At 41.8% G+C, this 23,594-nt stretch overlaps 1 protein-coding gene across 1 annotated transcript in view; it reads left to right on the top strand.

Annotated features, from left to right (window-relative positions):
- The window catches only part of LOC118936516 (NACHT, LRR and PYD domains-containing protein 3-like), a 39,388-nt gene extending 17,982 nt beyond the window's left edge, over positions 1–21,406 (top strand). The window contains exons 2-9 of the mRNA XM_036939781.1: positions 7,482–9,309; positions 13,157–13,330; positions 13,889–14,065; positions 14,244–14,417; positions 15,074–15,247; positions 19,561–19,731; positions 19,820–19,869; positions 20,005–21,406. Of these exons, the coding sequence (XP_036795676.1) occupies positions 7,482–9,309; positions 13,157–13,330; positions 13,889–14,065; positions 14,244–14,417; positions 15,074–15,247; positions 19,561–19,731; positions 19,820–19,869; positions 20,005–20,540 (3,284 nt within the window). The 3' untranslated portion in view covers positions 20,541–21,406. The remainder of the gene's footprint in view (positions 1–7,481; positions 9,310–13,156; positions 13,331–13,888; positions 14,066–14,243; positions 14,418–15,073; positions 15,248–19,560; positions 19,732–19,819; positions 19,870–20,004) is intronic.
- Positions 21,407–23,594: the final 2,188 nt, after the last annotated feature.

Here is a 23,594-nt window from a genome sequence, read left to right as displayed (position 1 = left end):
TCTGGATGGTGGCTGTATTACATCCAGTCAGGTTCCTGTCAGTCTGTCTGGATGGTGGCTGTATTACATCCAGTCAGGTTCCAGTCAGTCTGTCTGGATGGTGGCTATATTACATCCAGTCAGGTTCCAGTCAGTCTGTCTGGATGGTGGCTGTATTACATCCAGTCAGAGGTTCCAGTCAGTCTGTCTGGCGATGTATTTATTGGACGTGTCACTAATCGTTATGAAGGACTTCCTGGCTGAAGAGGTTTCTCGACCAGTCTGCAGCCGATATGCCAGTTAAATAATTGGTGACATTTTGCTTGATTATAAATAGTTTAAGGTTAATATCTGTAGTGGGTAGGTGCTCAATATATATATAATCAGTATCCTATAGAGATGTTTTATCAGCGCTGTTTGGCGCTATGGTAACACATTTACCTTTAGATTAGATGACCGGAGTTGGAATCGCAGACATCATGATTCATGAAATCTCTTTCTAACCAAATATGGGACGTGCTCATTATATGATTTAGTTTCGATATCAGACTAACTTTTCTTATGATTTTTCCAGTTCACCCTATGGGCAAAAGGGAGAATTGGACGAGGTGTACGGAATCTCATCCCTGAGTGTGTCGTTTCTTCTATATGTAAAAATAGTATTAGTTAGCTTGTCCGGTATAAACAACAGGTTCAAGCGTAACCAGATAAAACTACTTTCAATACATACTAATCCCATGTCCCTGCCGCTACAGAGACTTCAACCAGCTTCCACTGCCATCTATTGGAAAGGAATGGTAACTACGCTGGGCAGCTAGTTGGCAGAGTTAAAGTAGACTTCAATAATATATGCTATTTAGCAGACACCTTTATCCAAAGCGAACAGGGTACATGGTAGTGGAAACAGATCAGAAACAGGATTACAATTTTGATATCATGGATGGTCAGTTCTTGCATCTATAGCTCTGTCTATGAATTTGTGAGTGGTTACATTTCTCCAGCCCCGTCCCTCAGCTTTTTACTGAATAAGGAGCAGGGACAACACTTATTGTTTCTACTGATGATTCCCACTTTAAGAAAATAAGATGCAGATTAAATACACACCAAAACATGTAACAGATACTATAAATGTCCCATCACTCAGACAGTTAGTGAATACACAGCATCCAATCATTCAAATGTATTTCACAAAAGCCCTTTTTACATCAAAAATAATAACCACAGTGGTTATAGAGGGTGCAACAGTTCAACACCTCAGGAGCAAATGTCAGTTGGCTTTTCATAGCTGAGCATTCATAGGTTGAGAGAAAGTCGAAACAGCAGGATCGGGACAAAGTAGCACATCCATTGAAACCCCTAAAAAAAATGTGTGGAAAAACTATTCCACTCCGATTCCCTTTATGGGTGGGTGTTTTTTAGAATTAGCTGTTGAATGGCCTGCTCCTTCTCAGAACACCAGCCCGCTCCCCCAAAGTGATTGATAGTATATATATATTGGCTCGCTCTGTGATGATTGTGATTCTGAGCTCTCAGGTTCACACAGCGAGTTCTGGTCTTCAATGACCTCACTCTCCGTCAACTCCATCTGTGGCGTATAGGGGACTCAGTATCAGAATACAGGACTTGGTTGTATACTGATGGTCGTGAGCACAATCTAGCTGGGCCCTGAGTTCTTCAGTGATGGTCCCAGTGGACCTCTTCTCCACCGCAGCGCAGGAACACTCTGGCACCCAGGGGTCAGTTTGGCATGCTGTACTAACCGTTCTTTCCTGTTGGTAGATAACAAATAAGGGACCTATTAGGCTATAGTTAGTTGAAGTCGGAAGTTTACATACACCTTAGCCAAATACATTTAAACTCAAGTTTTTCACAATTCCTGACATTTAATCCTAGTAAAAATGCCCTGTCTTAGGACAGTTAGGATCACCATTTCATTTTAAGAATGTGAAATGTCAGAATAATAGTAGAGAGGATTTTTTTTAAGCTTTTATTTCTTTCATCACATTCCCAGTGGGTCGGAAGTTTACATACACTCAATTAGTATTTGGTAGCATTGCATTTAAATTGTTTAACTTGGGTCAAATGTTTTGGGTAGCCTTCCACAAGCTTCCCACAATAAGTTGGGTGAATTTTGGCCCATTCCTCCTGACAGAGCTGGTGTAATTGAGTCAGGTTTGTAGGCCTCCTTGCTCGCACATGCTTTTTCAGTTCTGCCCACACATTTTCTATAGGATTGAGGTCAGGGCTTTGTGATGGCCACTCCAATACCTTGACTTTGTTGTCCTTAAGCCATTTTGCCACAACTTTGGAAGTATGCTTGGGGTCATTGTCCATTTGGAAGACCCATTTGCGACCAAGCTTTAACTTCCTGACTGATGTCTTGAGATGTTGCTTCAATATATCCATATCATTTTCCTCTGTCATGATGCCATCTATTTTTTGAAGTGCACCAGTCCCTTCTGCAGAAAAGTACCCCCACAACATGATGCTGCCACCCCCGTGCTTCACAGTTGGGATGGTGTTCTTCGGCTTGCAAGCATCCCCCTTTTTCCTCCAAACATAACGATGGTCATTATGGACAAACAGTTCTATTTTTGTTTCATCAGACCAGAGGACATTTCTCAAAAAAGTATGATCTTTGTCCCCATGTGCAGTTGCAAACCGTAGTCTGGCTTTTTAATGGCGGTTTTGTAGCAGTGGCTTCTTCCTTTCTGAGCGGCCTTTCAGGTTATGTCGATATCGGACTCGTTTTACTGTGGATATAGATACTTTTGTACCTGTTTCCTCCAGCATCTTCACAAGGTCCATTGCTGTTGTTCTGGGATTGATTTGCACTTTTCGCACCAAAGTACGTTCATCTCTAGGAGACAAAACGCATCTCCTTCCTGAGCGGTATGATAGCTACGCGGTCCCATGGTGTTTATACTCTCGTAGTATTGTTTGTTCAGCTGAACGTGGTACCAAATTGCTCCCAAGAATGAACCAGACTTGTGGAGGTCTACAGTTTTTTTTCTGAGGTCTTGGCTGATTTCTTTTGATTTTCCCATGATGTCAAGCAAAGAGGCACTGAGTTTGAAGGTATGCCTTGAAATACATCCACAGGTACACCCCCAATTGACTCAAATTATGTTAATTAGCCTATCAGAAGCTTCTAAACCATGACATAATTGTCTGGAACTTTTCAAGCTGTTTAAAGGCACAGTCAACTTAATGTATGTACACTTCTGACCCACTGGAATTGTGATACAGTGACTTATAAGTGAAATAATCTGTCTGTAAACTATTGTTGGAAAAATTACTTGTGTCATGCACAAAGTAGATGTCGACTTGCAAAAACTATAGTTCGTTAACAAGGCATTTGTGGAGTGGTTTAAAAACGAGTTTTAATGACTCCAACCTAAGTGTATGTAAACTTCCGACTTCAACTGTATATTCAAAAATCACTACATAAACTTGAAATAAACAATAGCCTTAGAGATTTGCATGTACCTCCTCTGCCTCCTGCAGTCTCCTCCAGGATGAAAACATGTTTGGGAATGAAGATGTCATCCTGTAAACAAACGCTTTGTTCAGACAACTGAACCCCGACTTCAGTTGGTATCAACAAGCTACCTGTCTTGTATGCTTTGTCAACAGACAGACAGACAGACAGACAGACAGACAGACAGACAGACAGACAGACAGACAGACAGACAGACAGACAGACAGACAGACAGACAGACAGACAGACAGACAGACAGACAGACAGACAGACAGACAGACAGACAGACAGACAGACAGACAGACAGACAGACAGACAGACAGACAGACAGACAGACAGACAGACAGACAGACAGACAGACAGACAGACAGACAGACAGACAGACAGACAGACAGACAGACAGACAGACAGACAGACAGACAGACAGACAGACAGACAGACAGACAGACAGACAGACAGACAGACAGACAGACAGACAGACAGACAGACAGACAGACAGACAGACAGACAGACAGACAGACAGACAGACAGACAGACAGACAGACAGACAGACAGACAGACAGACAGACAGACAGACAGACAGACAGACAGACAGACAGACAGACAGACAGACAGACAGACAGACAGACAGACAGACAGACAGACAGACAGACAGACAGACAATACAGGGAAATGTATTTTTCATCAAACATTAGCTATGTCAACTTCAGTCTAGCTAAATGAGGTGGAGCTAACAAAACATTACAACAAAAATCTGTCAACAAAAATATATTACATTAACGTTACTTAACTATCTGACAGGTGGAAGCTATCTGACATTACCTAATAACAGGAGTACACAGAAACTGTTGCAACTTTAGTTGCAGTTGAGTTGCTTGCTGACGTTATTTGCTGGGGGGTGTTACACAAAACACTTCAGACGCAATTAGGTAGTTACATTCAACTATATGTAACGGATGTGAAATGGCTAGCTAGTTAGCGGTGGTGCGCGCTAATAGCGATTCAATTGGTGACGTCACTCGCTTTGAGACCTTGAAGTAGTGGTTCCCCTTGCTCTGCAAGGGCCGCGGCTTTTGTGGAGCGATGGGTAACGATGCTTCGTGGGTGTCAGTTGTTGATGTGTGCAGAGGGTCCCTGGTTCGAGCCCGGGTATGGGCGAGGGGACGGAGTAAAGTTATACTGTTACATTGATGCTGTTGACCCGGATCACTGGTTGCTGCAGAAAAGGCGGAGGTCAAAAGGGGGGTGAGTGTAACCGATGTGAAATGGCTAGCTAGTTAGCGGTGGTGCGCGCTAATAGTGTTTCAATCGGTGACGTCAGTTGCCGCATCGAAAGATGAAGCAAAGTCTGCCTCCGCGAAGTCCTGTCTGCACATCCTACAAGCTCAAGCTGGCATGTCCTTCCTCTTTGGGACATGAAGCCACTTCTTCAAAAGTTGTGGGTCCTTGGGCAGCTGATGGTAGTTTACCAAGGGATTCTTTTGGAGCCAATTCCTATAGCCTGGCGCTATACAGTTCATGTTTGAATGACTACTTGTTGTTGCCATCTTCGTTGTCCGCACCTGACCTCACTCTCTTCAATTCACTCTCCGCGTGAAAGCTCAATACCACAGACAATTTGCTATGGCAATTTAAAATGGCGCTGACCATAGCTCAAATAAACCTTGTCGGCGATCAAAATACAAAAAAATATAGATGTTTTTATGTTAAATGAACATGTTTAGTGCTTAGATCTACTTCCTAAACGGTTTCCATTCCCCTTTAAATCAGATGCTACTGATATGGTGGAACAGAAGGTTTAAGTGTTCTCGACAATTTATCAAACTCGAATGGATTTGCAATACATAAGAGTAAAATATATTTGTAACTGTTGTCTAGGTAACAGCTATTGTCTTTAATTTGGTAGGGTTTAGAACACATTTTCTGAAGAATACAACAAAATGTTTTCATGAGTTCACTCATGTTCCATAGATTGAGATTTGAGAGAAAGAGATGGGGAGCAATTGCTCCAAAGGGAGGAGAGAAGATGGGGACACAACCACTTTCTCCAAAAATCAAAGAAGAAAATCGGGGTACACTGAAGGGAGGATCGCAGAGGGCAACAGTCTCATTGGTGGAGAAACGCCCTGTCAACAAAGGTGAGACCAATTTCCCTGAAATGGTTTGTCGGTTTTGCCTTGTGTTGTAGTACAAAGGGTGAGGACACAGGGGCCAGTGTTACCTCTATTTATCTCTTTGTCTCTCCTAGTCTTCCTAGCCTACAATCCCCGTTCTCACCAGCATACAATCCCCAGTTTTCCCTCACAGCTGAGGGTGGAAGCAATCTATGTGCCCCAGTGATCAGCAATAATGAAGTAGGAGGTAGCATCAACATCACTCAGAACATCACTCAGAACGTCATTCAGAACAACGGTAAAAACATAACTCTTTCTTTACATAACTGTGAGGAAAAAGTATCCACCTGCACATTTAAATTCATACTGTATTCAATCAAGTCACCTTCAGAACTGTAGGAGAATATCATATATTTTCATTTTTTGTTCAAATTCTAGATGACTCCTCCCAGGTTGCACAATGCAGTGACACACAAAAAAGGTAAGGTGTCAAACATTTTACTTTAGAGAGTGTGTGTGTGTGTGTTTAAAATAAAAGTTTTTTGGTTGAACCCTCTCTCTCTTTCTGCAGTGAGTTGCATGGTGATCTATTCTACCTGTCCCCAGAGTGCAGAGAGACCCAAAGCGTGTCGAGGAACACACACTGCCATCCACTACCACCACAATATGAAGATAAAGACAAAGAAGACTAAATACATCTTTAATTATAAGCACATCATATTATGATGTATGACATAGGAGCTAATAGGTTATATTGCATTGTGTATTGTGCATATGCATGCACATATAATGCATTATGAAGAGGGTATTCATAGGAGATGTTACCATAGATACAGTATAAGTAAGTGTGGACTCAAAAGGAGTAGGATGAGGAATGAGTTGAATAAGATGACTACTGATAAAGGAGTAGGATGAGGAAGGGTGAATAATTAGTTGACTTCTGACAAATTAAGAAAAAAACTATGAAAACCCCACAGCACCTCACTAGACCTTATAGTGGTTTATTAGTAGACAGTCTCATGAAAACCCCACAGCACCTCACTAGACCTTATAGTGGTTTATTAGTAGACAGTCTCATGAAAACCCCACAGCACCTCACTAGACATTATAGTGGTTTATTAGTAGACAGTCTCAATGAAAACCCCACAGCACCTCACTAGACCTTATAGTGGTTTATTAGTAGACAGTCTCAATGAAAACCCCACAACACCTCACTAGACCTTATAGTGGTTTATTAGTAGACAGTCTCATGAAAACCCCACAGCACCTCACTAGACATTATAGTGGTTTATTAGTAGACAGTCTCAATGAAAACCCCACAACACCTCACTAGACCTTATAGTGGTTTATTAGTAGACAGTCTCATGAAAACCCCACAGCACCTCACTAGACCTTATAGTGGTTTATTAGTAGACAGTCTCATGAAAACCCCACAGCACCTCACTAGACCTTATAGTGGTTTATTAGTAGACAGTCTCATGAAAACCCCACAGCACCTCACTAGACCTTATAGTGGTTTATTAGTAGACAGTCTCATGAAAACCCCACAGCACCTCACTAGACCTTATAGTGGTTTATTAGTAGACAGTCTCATGAAAACCCCACAGCACCTCACTAGACCTTATAGTGGTTTATTAGTAGACAGTCTCATGAAAACCCCACAGCACCTCACTAGACCTTATAGTGGTTTATTAGTAGACAGTCTCATGAAAACCCCACAGCACCTCACTAGACCTTATAGTGGTTTATTAGTAGACAGTCTCATGAAAACCCCACAGCACCTCACTAGACCTTATAGTGGTTTATTAGTAGACAGTCTCAACCGTATGAGTGAAAGGTGGATAAGACTTCTTCTTCATCTTATGCTCTAATAACGAAGCTGTTTTATTCTGACTCTGTCCTTACAGAACTCATACAGAGAGTTAAAGAGGAATATAAAGCCAGTCTGAAGAAGAAGTTTAGGTTTGTGTTTGAAGGCACTGCAGAGGAAGAAACTCCCCTGAACAGCATCTACACACAGCTCTATATCACGCTGGGAGAGAATGAAGGAGTTAATAAAGAACATGAGGTTTGGCAGATTGAATACACATCCAGAAGAGAAACATCGTCGGACACTCCAATCAACTCTAATGACATATTCAAACCCTTAGCTGGACAAGAGAAAGAAGAGAAGAGACCCATTAAAACTGTGCTGACAAAGGGCATTGCTGGCATTGGAAAAACAGTCTCCGTGCAGAAGTTCGTCCTTGACTGGGTCGAAGGAAAAGCCAATCAGGATTTGGATTTCATCTTTGTCCTCCCTTTCAGAGAGCTGCATTCGATCAAAGATGATGAGTTAAGTCTTCATGGACTTATAAATGACTTCCACCCTGAACTTACAGAGATAAAAGATGCAAAGATATATGCTACCAGCAAAGTTCTGTTCATCTTTGATGGTCTGGATGAAAAGCGACATCCACTAAAGTTCAATACCAAGAGGGTGACTGATGTTACAAAGACAGGTCACAATGTAGATGTACTGGTGACAAACCTCATCGAGGAGAAGCTGCTTCCCAAAGCTCTGATCTGGATAACCTCTAGACCTGCAGCAGCCAATCAGATTCCCCGTAGATACATCAACCTGGTGACAGAAGTAAGAGGGTTCGATGAGCGACAGAAAGAGGAGTACTTCAAAAAGAGGGTCAAGAATGGGGAAGTTGCCAGAAGAATCATCGCACACATTACAACATCGAGAACTTTCCAAATCATGTGCCACATACCAGTCTTCTGTTGGATTTCCGCTAAGGTTCTTGAGGAACTGTTGAGAGAAAATGTGAATGGAGAAATCCCTACAACTCTGACTGAGATGTACACTCACTTCCTGCTCATTCAAATACAGCTGGCACAAAAGGATCCTGGGCATGAGAGGGATACACAGAAGATCTGGGAATCAAATAAAGACTTCCTTCTGAAGCTGGGGAAGCTAGCGTTTGAACACCTGGAGAAACGCAATCTCATGTTCTATGAGGAAGACCTGAATGAATATGGCATTGACATCAGTGAAGTTGCAGTCTACTCTGCGTTGTGCACAGAAATCTTTAAAGAAGAGAAGGTGTACAAAAAGAAGGTGTATTGCTTCATGCATCTGACCATTCAGGAGTTTATTGCTGCCCTCTTTGTTTTCCACTGTTTCACAACCAAGAGCCTCAAGACGTCATCGAGCCTCAAGTCTTTCCTGATGGAAGGTTCAGAACCATATCTCAAAGCTATCTTGGAGAACGAGCCTGTAGACCTTCCCTTGGATGAGTTGATGGAGATTACCATGTACAATTCTGTGTCCAGAGAGAATGGAGAGATGGACATGTTCCTCCGCTTCCTTCTTGGAATGTCTATGGAATCCGTTCAGTGCCTCCTACAAGGCCTGCTGCCAAAGACAGAGAACAGTTCAGAGATTGTTAAAGAAATGAAGATAATACTTAAGGAGATGGATCTAATTGATGTCTCCCCTGAGAGGTGCCTCAATCTCTTCTCTTTGACTGAAGAAGTTAGAGACCATTCCCTACATGAAGACATTCAGAGATATCTGTCAGAAAAGGAAGCAGACAGAGAGCTCTCACCCGCTCATTGCTCAGTACTGGCCTATGTACTTCTGATGTCAGAGAAGGTGTTGGATGAGTTTGTCCTGAAGAAATATAAAACCTCCCAAAAGGGTTTTTTCAGACTTCTTCCAGCTGTGAGGAACTGCAGAAAGGCAATGTAAGAAAGATCGTCAACATTCACACATACCAAATAACAATGAATATACTGAATTGTTATTGTTTTCATTACCCATTACCTCTTTGACCTGAAATGCAATAAGAATGCTGTTGAGAAATCAGCATAGTCTGTATTTGGATGGCTGTTAGTATGGAACATATACACTGGTGTAGCTGAGTTTCTCCGGACCCCCGTAAAGTCGGCATTTGGGGACCCCTCCCCCATGATGTGGTTATCTTCGGTAATATGGCACGACCTTGATCAGATAAAGCTTTTGTGCTGTGTTTTTGTGCACAACTTGGTCTTACCTTTTGTTTATCCATTTTGAACAACACACTCACTCTCCAACCGAGTCCGACCTGATTCACTAACTTAAAAAAAAAACTTGATAGCCAATTAACTGAGGAAGCAGAGGCAGGCAGCAATTAGATGCATGAAAACTATATTGTCTGATTCACCTACCACCCATGTAGATTGGACACCACACTTGCTACATGTGGAAATTAAAAAGGAGGGTTACTGTCAAAATGATTTCTTTAAATATTTGTATAAAATTCAGACACAGGTGTGAGATGACGGGCACATGGGACCCCAGAGTATACTCGGCCCACTTGATCTCGCACGCCCAACTATAAGAGGAGAGGTAGGCTACTTAACTGAATGTTATTTTCTTAGCCAGGCCCATCTTTTCAAAGAAAACACAATTGAATGATATCCCTATTTGAGCGAAATAAGTAGTTTTGTTGTGATCACAAGAAAATCCTAATAATTTAGGTAAATAGCACCACAGTCAGGGAGAAAAATCTAAATGTTCAATCATAAATTGAGAACAATAAGTTTCCCTGGCTACTTAAACAGTAAAAAAAATAATTTCCAACCCTAGAATATAATTTCTCAACTGAAAACTGTCAACTTCTACTGGATTTCCCCTTTAAAGCTGGAATCCGCACAGCGCCACTGTTCACCCCAATACCTTTATCAGTGTTTTTGTTTTGTTTAAGAAACGGAGGAGAGGAGTGTCCGGCAGAGTGTTCTGGGGGGAACAAAACAGTGTTCGTTGTTTGAAGTAACTTCTTTGTTGTTGTAATATCCCAGAAGCACGTGGCAGTTTCACCAAGAACGGACTCCAGCTTTAATGGTGCAGACGTTCTAACGTCATGCTTTTTTGGCCTGAATGTTTAGCACTCTGGGGGCCTCAAGATGAATGTTTGGCACTCTGGGGGCCTCAAGTTGAATGTTTGGCACTCTGGGGGCCTCAAGTTGAATGTTTGGCACTCTGGGGGCCTCAAGTTGAATGTTTAGCACTCTGGGGGCCTCAAGTTGAATGTTTGGCACTCTGGGGGCCTCAAGTTGAATGTTTAGCACTCTGGGGGCCTCAAGTTGAATGTTTGGCACTCTGGGGGCCTCAAGTTGAATGTTTAGCACTCTGGGGGCCTCAAGTTGAATGTTTAGCACTCTGGGGGCCTCAAGTTGAATGTTTGGCACTCTGGGGGCCTCAAGTTGAATGTTTTGCACTCTGGGGGCCTCAAGTTGAATGTTTGGCACTCTCCAGGGATGATAAAGAAAAATCTTAAAACAATTACTGTGTATTTACAATCCCTTTCTCCAAATGGATTACTCATTTACCTAGCACTTGTCAATTTATAAATTACAGTGCATGGAAAATGCTTTTATTTCTATCGGAAAAAAATAAAGTAGAGGCTTTTTCAAACACTGAACTTTTGGGGCGGCAGGTTAGCCTAGTGGTTAGAGCGTTGGGCCAGTAACCGAAAGGTTGTTTGATCAAATCCTTGAGCTGACAGGGTAAAAATATGTCGTTCTACCCCTGAACAAGGTAGTTAACCCACTGTTCCTAGTCTGTTATTGTAAATAATCATTTGTTCTTAAAAACTTCTTATGGCTGTAATCCCGTTAATGGGATCGATATGACAACTGCCAGTGAAAGTGCAAGGCGCCAAATTCAAAACAACAGAAATCTCATAATTACATGTATTTTATACCGTTTTAAAGGTAATCTTGTTGTTAATCCCACCACAGTGTCCAATTTCAAATAGGCTTTACAGCGAAAGCACCACAAACGATTATGTTAGGTCACCACCAACTCACAGAAAAACACAGCCATTTTTCCAGCCAAAGAGAGGAGTCACAAAAAGCACAAATAGAGATAAAATGAATCACTAACCATATCTGATGAAGATCATCAGACACTCATAGGACTTCATGTTCCACAATACATGTATGTTTTGTTTGATAAAGTTCATATTTATATTTTTAAAAATCTCAGTATACATTGGTGCGTTACGTTCACTTGTTCCAAAAACATCCGGTGATATTGCAGAGAGGCACATAATTTTACAGAAATACTCATTGTAAATGTCGATGAAAATACAATTGTTAGATATGGAAATATAGATATACCTCTCCTTAATGCAACCGCTGTGTCCGATTTCAAAAAAGCTTTACGGAAAAAGCAAACCATGCAATAATCTGAGAAGGCGCTCAGAAAGAAAAGAAAATCATCTGCAATGTTGGAGTCAACAGAAATCAGAAATAACATTATAAATATTCCCTTACCTTTGATGGTCTTCATCAGAATGCACTCCCAGGAATCCTAGTTCCACAATAAATGTTTGATTTGTTCGATAATGTCCATTATTTATGTCCAAGTAGCTACTTTTGTTAGGGCATTAGGTACACAAATCCAAACACTCGTGCAGGTCCAGCATAACGTCGGACAAAAACTTCCAAAAGTTATATTACAGGTCGTAGAAACATTTCAAACTAAGTATAGAATCAATCTTTAGGATGTTTTTATCATAAATCTTCAATAACGTTCCAACCGGAGAATTCCTATGTCTGTAGAAAAGCCATGGAACGCAGGTCGCTATCATGTGAAATGCGAGTGACCAGGACCTGGCTCTCTGCCAGACCACTGACTCAAAGAGCTCCCATCCGGCCCCACATCACAGTAGAAGCCTCATTCTAGAGACGGTTGACCTCTAGTGGAAGCCTTAGGAAGTTGATCATAACCAATATCCCACTGTGTATTCAATAGGGGCTGGGTTGAAAATTGACCAACCTCAGATTTCCCACTTCCTGTTTGGATTTCTTCTCAGATTTCTGCATGCCATATGAGTTATGTTATACTCACAGACATCATTCAAACAGTTTTAGAAACTTCAGAGTGTTTTCTATCCAATACTAATAATAATATGCATATATTAGCAACTGGGACTGAGGAGCAGGCCGTTTACTCTGGGCACCTCTGGGCACCTTTCATCCAAGCTACTCAATACTGCCCCTGAGGCCATAAGAAGTTTTAACTGACTTGCCTAGTTAAATAAAGGTTAAATAAAATACAAAAATTCCACCTTGAACCGTCAGGTTCGCTCGAACTTATTCATGGTTTCCTCACGCGTAAAGGTGGTGGAATTAAGTCAAGGGCAGAATACGCCATATTTGTAGACACACCTCCACCACACCTTCATTTGATCAAGCTCCACCTCAAATGAATAGTGGGTGAATAGTATTCAAGGTCAAAAATACTCAGAGAGAATCGCATAAAAAGGGATTTACATTCCATTTAAGCGTGCTTAACTCAGGTCAGAATTGGGGCCTGTGTGCAAACAGAAATTATGGAGAACTGTGCAGATCCAAATCCTCACAGGAATAATTAGGGCAGCATGTAGTCTAGCAGTTAAGACCGATGGGCCAGGAACCGCAAGGTTGCTGGTTCGAATCCCTGAGTTGACTAGGTGAAAAGCAAGGCCCTTAACCCTATTTGCTTTTGTAAGTCTGCTAAATGACTCAAATGTAGACTAAATGTAATTTTCCTCTGTTTCTGCAGAATTGAAGGCGTTTATCTGGATAGATGGTACTGTGCAGCGTTGGCCTCAGCTCTCCAGTTACCAAACTCACCATTGAGAGAACTGCACCTGATAGATTTAATCTTGATGGATTCAGAAGTGGATGTGCTCTGTACTGGACTGTCTAGCCAAGACTGTAAACTGGAAGCACTGAGGTAATTGAAGAGATTTTTTATTAGATTTTTTAAAATAGAAAAATACATTTTATGTCAGCAAGTGCCGTTGAATGTTGAGGTAACATTTTCTTTCTTGTATGTGTTAATATTTTCTTTGTCACTACAATGACCATTTAGGCAAACATTTGCCTCAAATTGACTTATGCCTTGTTCACGTGCTAGTCGCAACTAGGAAACTCTGAAATCTTTGACTTGCTAACTGGTTGTAGTTTTACGCCGCGTTCAATTAGTTAGCAAGTCGGAAATGTAATAGTTTCCTTCTTCTGACTAGCACGTGAATGCGGCATTGATCGAGCATCTGATGCAATTATGCAAGATTTTAGTTCTGGGTGTCCAAGATGACATATTACTGCAAACCATGTGCTAATGCCACACCGAAACAAACTTTCTCATTAGTTGTTGCACCAGTCTGGCATCGATACCAGTTATGTTACGTGCATCTGTCCACAAGATATAACAGCATGTCTCACAAAACAATCTGCCTCAATGTGTTGATGAAACAAGCTGCCTTAAAATGCATTATATCTGCAATTGCAGTCTCTGCGGGAATGGACTCGTAAAAAAGGGCCGTGATAATTTGGTCTCCTCTATAAAAACAGTTCTCAGCTGCAACCTGAGAGAGCTGGGCTTGAGTAACTTCACACTGCGGGATTCTGTAGTTGAGGTACTCTCTACTGGACTAGGGAGTCAACACTGTAAACTGGAGATACTGAGGTCAGTAGTTTTTCTGTTAGTACATCAATTTGGGCTGTGAATTCAAAGTAATTCATTTCTTTGTCAGGGGTTGTTTGATTTACTAAATAAATGCAGGCGTTTTGATTTAGCATGTTGGGATCTTTGAATTACAAACAAAATTCATGTTATAATAAAATGAAATAAATCTTGTGTACAGGCTGAATCGAAATACACTAACAGACAACTTCTGTGAAGTACTAGTCTCAGCTATCAGCTCAAATTCCTCTCATCTGAAAGAGCTGGACATTGTTCACTGTGACCTGATCGATTTAAGAGTGGAGCTGCTCTCCACTGGACTCAAAAGTCCACACTGTAAACTGGAGAAATTGAGGTCAGTATGTTTCTTGTTCTCAGGTTTGTATTTCTTGAAGGATATAGGCAGGGTAGCCTAGTGGTTAGAGCGTTGGACTAGTAACCGAAAGGTTGCAAGTTCAAATCCCTGAGCTGACAAGGTACAAATCTATCGTTCTGCCCCTGAACAGGCAGTTAACCCACTGTTCCTAGGCCGTCATTGAAAATAAGAATTTGTTCTTAACTGACCTGCCTAGTTAAATAAAGATAAAATAAATAAAAATGTAGCCTGATAATTTTCACTGATCTCCACAATCAACTCCACACTTTCAATGTTAAAGAAATATTATGGAGTATTTCTAAAACATCCCATGGACATTGTGGACAGGCAGTGATCAGGGGGAGGTTATACCAAATACCAAGACACTAAGTACATATTCCTTGGAGCAAGGTCAACATAGCAGGTTAACAGGGACGTCATTAAGAGGCCAATGTTGATTTTAAGACAGCTACAGAGTTCAACAGCTGAAATAGGAGAAAACGATGCATGGATCTAAAAACAGATCTGGGACACAGGATAAAAGGTTTGGGCCAAATCCAAGTGAACAGGTCGCTGAGTAAAACAGTTTCAATGGTGATGGTGGCTGGCAGGGACTGGGGACTTTCTGTCTTCATAAGTTTCTTCTTTTCATTTAGGCTCTATCAATGTAATCTCAATAACGAAAGTTGTGAAGCACTGGCGTCAGCTCTTCAGACCATCCCCTCACACCTGACAGAGCTGGATCTGAGTAACAATGACCTGAAGGATTCAGGAGTGAAGCTGCTGTCTACTGCACTGGGGAATCCCCACTGTAAACTGGAGACTCTGAGGTTGGTAGGCTACTCTCTTTTCTATGTTTTGTTATTATATTGATTGAATAATAACGTTTGAAAATAACAACTCATTTGCATATACATATGAGCTTAATTGAATAAATTAGGACGTCATTTCTCTCTATCCAACAAACTCTTTTTACAAGGTATCGGCCCAAAGATAATTTTTATCTGCCCCATCACAATCTCCCGTCAACTTTTACTATGGCTTTTACCCAAAGACATGCGACATTAGGCTACTTATCCATGGTTGGAGTCATCTAGGGCTCTATTCATGCATGCTTTAGTGTCTAGCAAGCTAAGACCACTGGACTTGGTGTATGTAGGAGCAATGTATTTTTGTGAATAGGGTGATGAACCTAATAAAGTGGCAACTGAGTGTAGATATCACAAACAACTCCTTTTGAGCAGTGTCTGTCTGTTATACGTTTGCTCAATGGGTATAATGGTCAATCTGATCCCCAAGGTCCTCATAGGCTCACGTGGATATATAGAGTTGGAGGTAAAGAAAAAAATATGAAACTAGGACATTAAAACACTGCAAAATTTTGTCATCCACATACAATATGTATTTTAAAGTATAAATGCCCTTCTAAGACCACTGTCTTTCTGGATGTTTTAAAAGGTTTACAAGTAGTTATTTCTGCAAGAAATGTGCATTGAAAGGTATTTGGTAATACCTATGAAGGTGGCGTAGTTTCTACACTGGTATAATGGGTATAATGTGTGGTAGTTGCACACATCCCTGCTGAATTATGTAGAGCTGATTTGGGCCAGTTTATATTTTATTCATGATCTTGTGTGAAAAACCACATTTTCACAGAGGCTTTGTGCTAGCAGTTTAAGAGAGAAAGAGAGCAAATAGCATAGGGACAGCCTGGTTGAAGTCCTAGTTTTAATGATTAGTGCCAGTAGATTGCAGAGGGGTTCACATACAGTTCAGAGAAAAATCATAATGTAAACATTCATTCAGACCAAAAACAAAACATGTACTGTCCACTTCTTATATTAGTGTTTTTATTGTTATCCACCCTCTAGTATATTTCAATACCCATGCTAATATATATATATATACCCATGCTAATATATATATATATACCCATGCTAATATATATATATATATACCCATGCTAATATATATATATATATATATACCCATGCTAATATATATATACCCATGCTAATATATATATATATATATACCCATGCTAATATATATATACCTATGCTAATATATATATACCCATGCTAATATATATATATATACCCATGCTAATAAATATATATATATATATATATATATATATATATATATATATATATATATATAGTATGTACGTACACTACCGTTCAAAAGTTTGGGGTCACTTTGAAATGTTTTTGAAAGAAAAGCAATTGTTTTGTCCATGAAAATAACATCAAATTGATCAGAAATACAGTGTACATTGTTAATGTTGTATATGAATATTGTAGCTAGAAACGGCAGATTTCTTATGGAATATCTACATAGGCGTACAGATGCCCATTATCAGCAACCATCACTCCTGTGTTCCAATGGCACGTTGTGTTAGCTAATCCAAGTTTATCATTTTAAAAGGCTAATTGATCATTAGAAAACCCTTTTGTAATTATGTTAACACAGCTGAAAACTGTTGTTCTGAATAAAGAAGCAATAAAACTGGCCTTTAGATTAGTTGAGTATCTGGAGCATCAGCATTTGTGGGTTCGATTACAGGCTCAAAATGGCCAGAAACAAAGAACTTTCTTCTGAAACTCATCAGTCTATTCTTGTTCCGAGAAATAATGGCTTATTCCATGCGTGAAATTGCCAAGAAACTGAAGATCTCGTACAACGCTGTGTACTACTCACTTCATAGAACAGCGCAAACTGGCTCTAACCAGAATAGATAGAGGAGTGGGAGGCCCCGGTGCACAACTGAGCAAGAGGACAAGTACATTAGTGTCTAGTTTGAGAAACAGATGCCTCACAAGTCCTCAACTGGCAGCTTCATTAAATAGTACCCGCAAAACACCAGTCTCAACGTCAACGTGCTTGCTTGCTAACCACGTTTTGCTAACTGCTAGCTTGCTAGCCCCAGTCTGCTAACTGCTAGCTTGCTAGCCCCAGTCTGCTAACTGTTAGCTTGCTAGCCCCAGTCTGCTAACTGCTAGCTTGTTAGCCCCGGACTGCTAACTGTCTGAATCGCCGTGTCCCCAGCCAGCCCAACCACTCACTGGATCCATATGATCACTCGTCCATTACTGTCCTGGTTAGTGATTACTGTCTTATTTCACTGTAGAGCCTCAAGCCCTGCTCAATATGCCTTAACCAACCATGTTGTTCCACCTCCTACATATGCGACGACATCACCTGGTTTAAACGTCTCTAGAGACTACATCTCTCTCATCATTACTCAATGCCTAGGTTCCAATGTATTCACATCTTACCTTACCTTTGTCTGTACACTATGTCTTGAATCTATGCTATCGTGCCCAGAAACCTGCTCCTTTTACTCTCTGTTCCGAACGTGCTAGATGGCCAGTTCGTATAGCCTTTAGCCGTACCCTTCTCCTACTTCTCCTCTGTTCCTCTAGTGATGTAGAGGTTGATCCAGGTCCTGCAGTGCCTAGCTCCACTCCCACTCCCCAGGTGCTCTTATTTGTTGACTTCTGTAACTGTAAAAGCCTTGGTTTCATGCATGTTAACATTAGAAGCCTACTCCCTAATTTTGTTTTACTCACTGCTTTAGCACACTCTGCCAACCCAGCTGTCTTAGCCGTGTCTGAATCCTGGCTTAGGAAAACCACCAAAAACCCTGAAATCTCCATCCCTAACTATAACATTTTCCGCCAAGATAGAACTGCCAAAGGGGGCGGTGTTGCAATCTACTGCAAAGATAGTCTGCAGCGTTCTGTCTTACTTTCCAGGTCTGTAGCCAAACAATTTGAGCTTCTACTTCTAACTTTCCAGAAACAATTCTCTCGCCGTTGTCGCTTGCTATAGACCACCCTCTGCCCCCCGCTGTGCCCTCAACACTATCTGTGAATTGATTGCTCCCCATCTATCTTCTGAGCTCGTGCTACTCGGTGACCTAAACTGGGACATGCTTAACACCCCGGCCATCCTACAATCTAAGCTTGATGGCCTCAATCTCACACAAATTATCAATGAACCTACCAGGTACAACCCCAAATCCGTAAACACAGGCACCCTCATAGATATCCTCCTAAATAACTCGCTCTCCAAATACACCTCTGCTGTTTTCAATCTGCATCTGTAATGGATCTGCGATCAAACGACCACCCCTCATCACTGTCAAACGCTCCCTAAAACACTTCTGCGAGCAGGCCTTTCTAATTGACCTGGCCGGGGTATCCTGGAAAGACATTGACCTCATCCCGTCAGTAGAGGACGCCTGGTTATTCTTTAAAAGTGCCTTCCTCACCATCTTCAACAAGCATGCTCCATTCAAAAAATGTACAACCAGGTTTTCTCTTGGCGTGTAGTTTCCGTGTCAGTATGTTTTAATCCCCATCGATATATCAACTTTGATAAATAAACATGTCCACACATATGTTTTTTTTGTTACCCCTTTTTCTCCCCAATTTGTGGTATCCAATTGTTTTACTATCTTGTCTCATCGCTACGACTCCCATACGGGCTCGGGAGAGACGAAGGTTGAAAGTCATGCGTCCTCCGAAACACAACCCAACCAAGCCACACTACTTCTTAACACAGCGCGCATCCAACCCGGAAGCCAGCCGCACCAATGTTTCGGAGGAAACACTGTGCACCTGGCAACCTTGGTTAGCGCGCACTGCGCCCGGCCCGCCACAGGAGTCGCTGGTGCGCGATGAGACAAGGATATCCCTACCGGCTAACCCGGACGACGCTAGGCCAATTGTGCGTCGCCCCACGGACCTCCCGGCTGTCGCGTCTCGGCCGGTTACGACAGAGCCTGGGTGCGAACCCAGGGTCTCTGGTGGCACAGCTGGCGCTGCAGTACAGTGCCCTTAACCACTGCGCCACCCGGGAGGCCCATGTCTACAATTTCCAACGATACCCCCATCTTTTTGAGACATCGTTTCACACGTTTCACCCCGATAGTAAAGTACAGGAGAAAAGGTGCTTTGCAAAGGTAATCTTATAAATATTGTCTATTTCTTTTTTGAAAGCAATCCTATGGCAGATAGGTGTATCATAAAGTTGGCGTGTCTTGAACCTTGTAATTTGGTCTCATGTCTGAATCTGCTGTGAGTAATAAAAGCAGGATTTATGTGCCAAAGATCGTCATTACCTCTCTTTGCAGGCTGCCGTTCTGTAGAGTCACAAAGGAAGGCTGTGATTATCTGGCTTCAGCACTAACGTCAAACCCCTCCCACCTGAGAGAGCTGGACCTGAGCTACAATTACCCAGGAGACTCAGGAGTGAAGATGCTCTCTGCTACTATGGAAGATCCAGCCTGTAGACTGAACATCAAGTAAGTGCAGTTGATGAAAATAATGCAAGATACTCTAGTAAGACCTTTGAGTATATTCACACTATCTGTTCTCCTGCCTCTCGCACAGTATTGACCAGAACGATGAGTGCTGGGTGAAACTGGAGCTGCTGAAGAAGTGTAAGAATACATTATACTTGACATGGTACATAAAGTATTATACTACATATCGTTTTTAAATAGTTTGACAGCCCTGGTAACAATACACTCCTGATTTAATCCAGCTGATCCTCTCCTCTCACCTCTTGTCTACAGATGCCTGTGATCTCACACTGGACCCAAACACAGCAAACAAACACCTTTCTCTGTCTGAAGGAAACAGAGTGGTGAGATATGAGATTAAGAAACAGCCGTACCCTGATCACCCAGAGAGATTTTATGACGCTTTTCAGGTTCTTTGTAGAGAGGCTCTGACTGAGCGCCATTACTGGGAAATGGAGTCAACTGATGACGTTGTTCTCGGAGTGACGTACAAAGGAATCAAAAGAAAAGGCAGCATCTCCAATGACGTTGTCATTGGACACAATGACAAGTCCTGGTGTATGGAGTACAAAACACATTTTTGTCATAATGGCGCAGATATTACATTCCCCCCCTTTAGGAACCACTCTAGGCACAGAATAGGAGTGTATCTGGACTGGCCGGCCGGCACTCTGTCCTTCTACACGGTCCTCTCTGAAACATTGACCCATATGTACACATTCCACACCACATTCACTGAGCCCCTCTATCCAGCTTTTGGACTAGGTAGCTGTAACCCTTGCTCAGTGTCCTTGTGCCAGGTAGAGTAGCCTTCTCGGTCCTGGAGGAACACCTGGGTCTCCATGACAACAGTCACACACACAACCGTGGGACTTGATGCGGTTGACAGTGGTCATGACTTCAGATATGGACATTAATACATCAGATGATTAGATTATATTCCTGTGACTGTACATCCATGTTCTGTAATGTTAGTGCAGTTATGTGAAATGCTTTTGACTTTGAATAGGATACAATTTGTTGTTAAGTGTGATCAAATACTTTGTAAATATTAGTTTGTTAAATATGTGTTGCTTCAAACAGTAACCACAACACACCCGTCTGTCTGTGTACAGGAGGCCAGAGTTTCTCAAGAGAAATAAAGCTTTGGTTTAGACACTCATTTAATTTTAGCATTGACTGATATTGGTCAATGTTGGTGGTGAATATTGAAGTGAATTTGGTGGATAAACACACAACCTTCTGGACCAGATAGAGGTATAAACACACAACCTTCTGGACCAGATAGAGGTATTAACACACAACCTTCTAGACCAAATAGAGGTATAAACACACAACCTTCTGGACCAGATAGAGGTATAAACACACAACCTTCTGGACCAGATAGAGGTATTAACACACAACCTTCTAGACCAAATAGAGGTATAAACACACAACCTTCTGGACCAGATAGAGGTATAAACACACAACCTTCTGGACCAGACAGAGGTATAAACACACAACCTTCTGGACCAGATAGAGGTATAAACACACAACCTTCTGGACCAGATAGAGGTATAAACACACAACCTTCTGGACCAGATAGAGGTATAAATACACAACCTTCTGGACCAGACAGAGGTATAAACACACAACCTTCTGGACCAGATAGAGGTATAAACACACAACCTTCTAGACCAGACAGAGGTATAAACACACAACCTTCTGGACCAGACAGAGGTATTAACACACAACCTTCTGGACCAGATAGAGGTATAAACACACAACCTTCTAGACCAGATAGAGGTATAAACACACAACCTTAGCTCCTATTGATTATGTATATATATGACAGGTTAGGAGCAGAAGCAGGGAGACTGAGTCGAGGGAATATAAATGCATATACAGTCCTCATGTATTTTGACAGTAAAGCTACAATTGTACATTTGGTTCACAGTTTAGAAATTAAAGCACGTTATGTATCTAGTCCCCCCATTTGTAGAAGTCTTAAGTATTCTGACCAATTCACTTAGAGCAGTGTTTCCCAACTGTTTCCCCGGAGGTACTCGAGGACCGGAGTTGGGAAAAACTGACTTAAGAGTGTATTGAAGTAGTCAAAACTTTAGTATTTAGTCCCATATTTCTTGCACGCAATGACTACATAGAGTTGGTGACTCTACAAACTCATCAGATGCATTTTCTGTTTGTTTTGGTTGTGTGTTGGATTGTGTTTGGCCCCATAGGAGCCTGAAATGTAACCTGTTAGAAGTGAAGAACAGTAAAAAAGAAAATGACCTGCTGCTTTACCACAGACGACAGTAACACATCGGTTATCACAAAATGAGCACTACACAACGCTTTTTCTAAATAGTACAAAACCACAACTACTTTTGGTTCAATGCAATGGAGGTCTTCTAGACTGAAGACAGACAACATCTACAAAAAAGATGCCATTTATTTAGATTCATATTTCAAGAAAATAGAGAATAAGTGTAACTTTTAGCATTTTTACAAACACTCAGGACAACACAAATCCTTTCCAGCAGAGGGGAAGAGAGGGAAAGAGGAGGAGGGAGAGGGAGTGGGGTAGTGGGGAGCAAAAGAGGGGGCCGAGGGAGAGAGGGGTAGTGGGGAACGAGATAGGGGACAGAGGGAGAGAGGGGAGCCGGTGAATATGGAGTCTGTTGGTTCTGCCTCTCACCATCCAAAGTGAGACATCATCTTCTCCTGATCATCCAGGTCTTTCTACACCTTTTATTTAACCAGGTAGGCTAGTTGAGAACAAGTTCTCATTTACAACTGCGACCTGGCCAAGATAAAGCATAGCAGTTCGAGACATTCAACAACACAGTTACACACGGAATAAACAAAACATACAGTCAATAATACAGTAGAACAAAAGAAAACAAAGGATATATGCAGTGAGTGCAAATGAGGTCAAATAAGGGAGTTAAGACAATAAATAGGCCATGGTGGCGAAGTAATTACAATATGGCAATTAAACACTGGAATGGTAGATGTGCAAAAGATGGATGTGCAAGTAGAGATACTGTGGTGCAAAAGGAGCAAAATAAATAAATACAATATGGGGATGAGGTGGGCTGTTTACAGATGGGCTATGAACAGGTGCAGTGATCTGTGAGCTGCTCTGACAGCTGGTGCTTAAAGCTAGTGAGGGAGATGGGAGTCTCCAGCTTCAGTGATTTTTGCAGTTTGTTCCAGTCAGGGGCAGCAGAGAACTGGAAGGAAAGGCGACCAAAGGAGGAATTGGCTCTGGGGGTGACCAGTGAGATATATCTGCTGGAGCGCGTGCTACGACTGGGTGCTGCTATGGTGACCAGCGAGCTGAGATAGGGCGGGGCTTTACCTAGCAGAGACCTGTAGATAGCCAGTGGGTTTGGCGACAAGTATGAAGTGAGGGCCAGCCAACAAGAGCGTACAGGTCGCAGTGGTGTATGGGGCTTTGGTGGCAAAATGGATGGCACTGTGATAGACTACATCCAGTTTGCTGAGTAGAGTGTTGGAGGCTATTTTATAGATGACATCGCCGAAGTCAAGGATCGGTAGGATAGTCAGTTTTACGAGGGTATGTTTGGCAGCATGAGTGAAGGAAGCTTTGTTGCGAAATAGGAAGCCGATTCTAGATTTAATTTTGGATTGGAGATGCTTAATGTGAGTCTGGAAGGAGAGTTTACAGTCTAGCCAGACACCTAGGTATTTGTAGTTATCCACGTATTCTAAGTCCGAGCCGTCCAGAGTAGTGATGCTGGATGGGCGAGCAGGTGCGGGCAATGATTGGTTGAATAGCATGCATTTAGTTTTATTTGCATTTAAGAGCAGTTGGAGGAGAGTTGTATGGAATTGAAGCTCGTCTGGAGGTTAGT

The sequence above is a fragment of the Oncorhynchus mykiss genome, chromosome 13 (assembly GCF_013265735.2).
Source record: "Oncorhynchus mykiss isolate Arlee chromosome 13, USDA_OmykA_1.1, whole genome shotgun sequence".
NCBI lineage: Eukaryota > Metazoa > Chordata > Actinopteri > Salmoniformes > Salmonidae > Oncorhynchus > Oncorhynchus mykiss.
The sequence above is the reverse complement of the archived record's forward strand: the minus strand, read 5'-3'. Positions and strand labels throughout refer to the sequence as shown.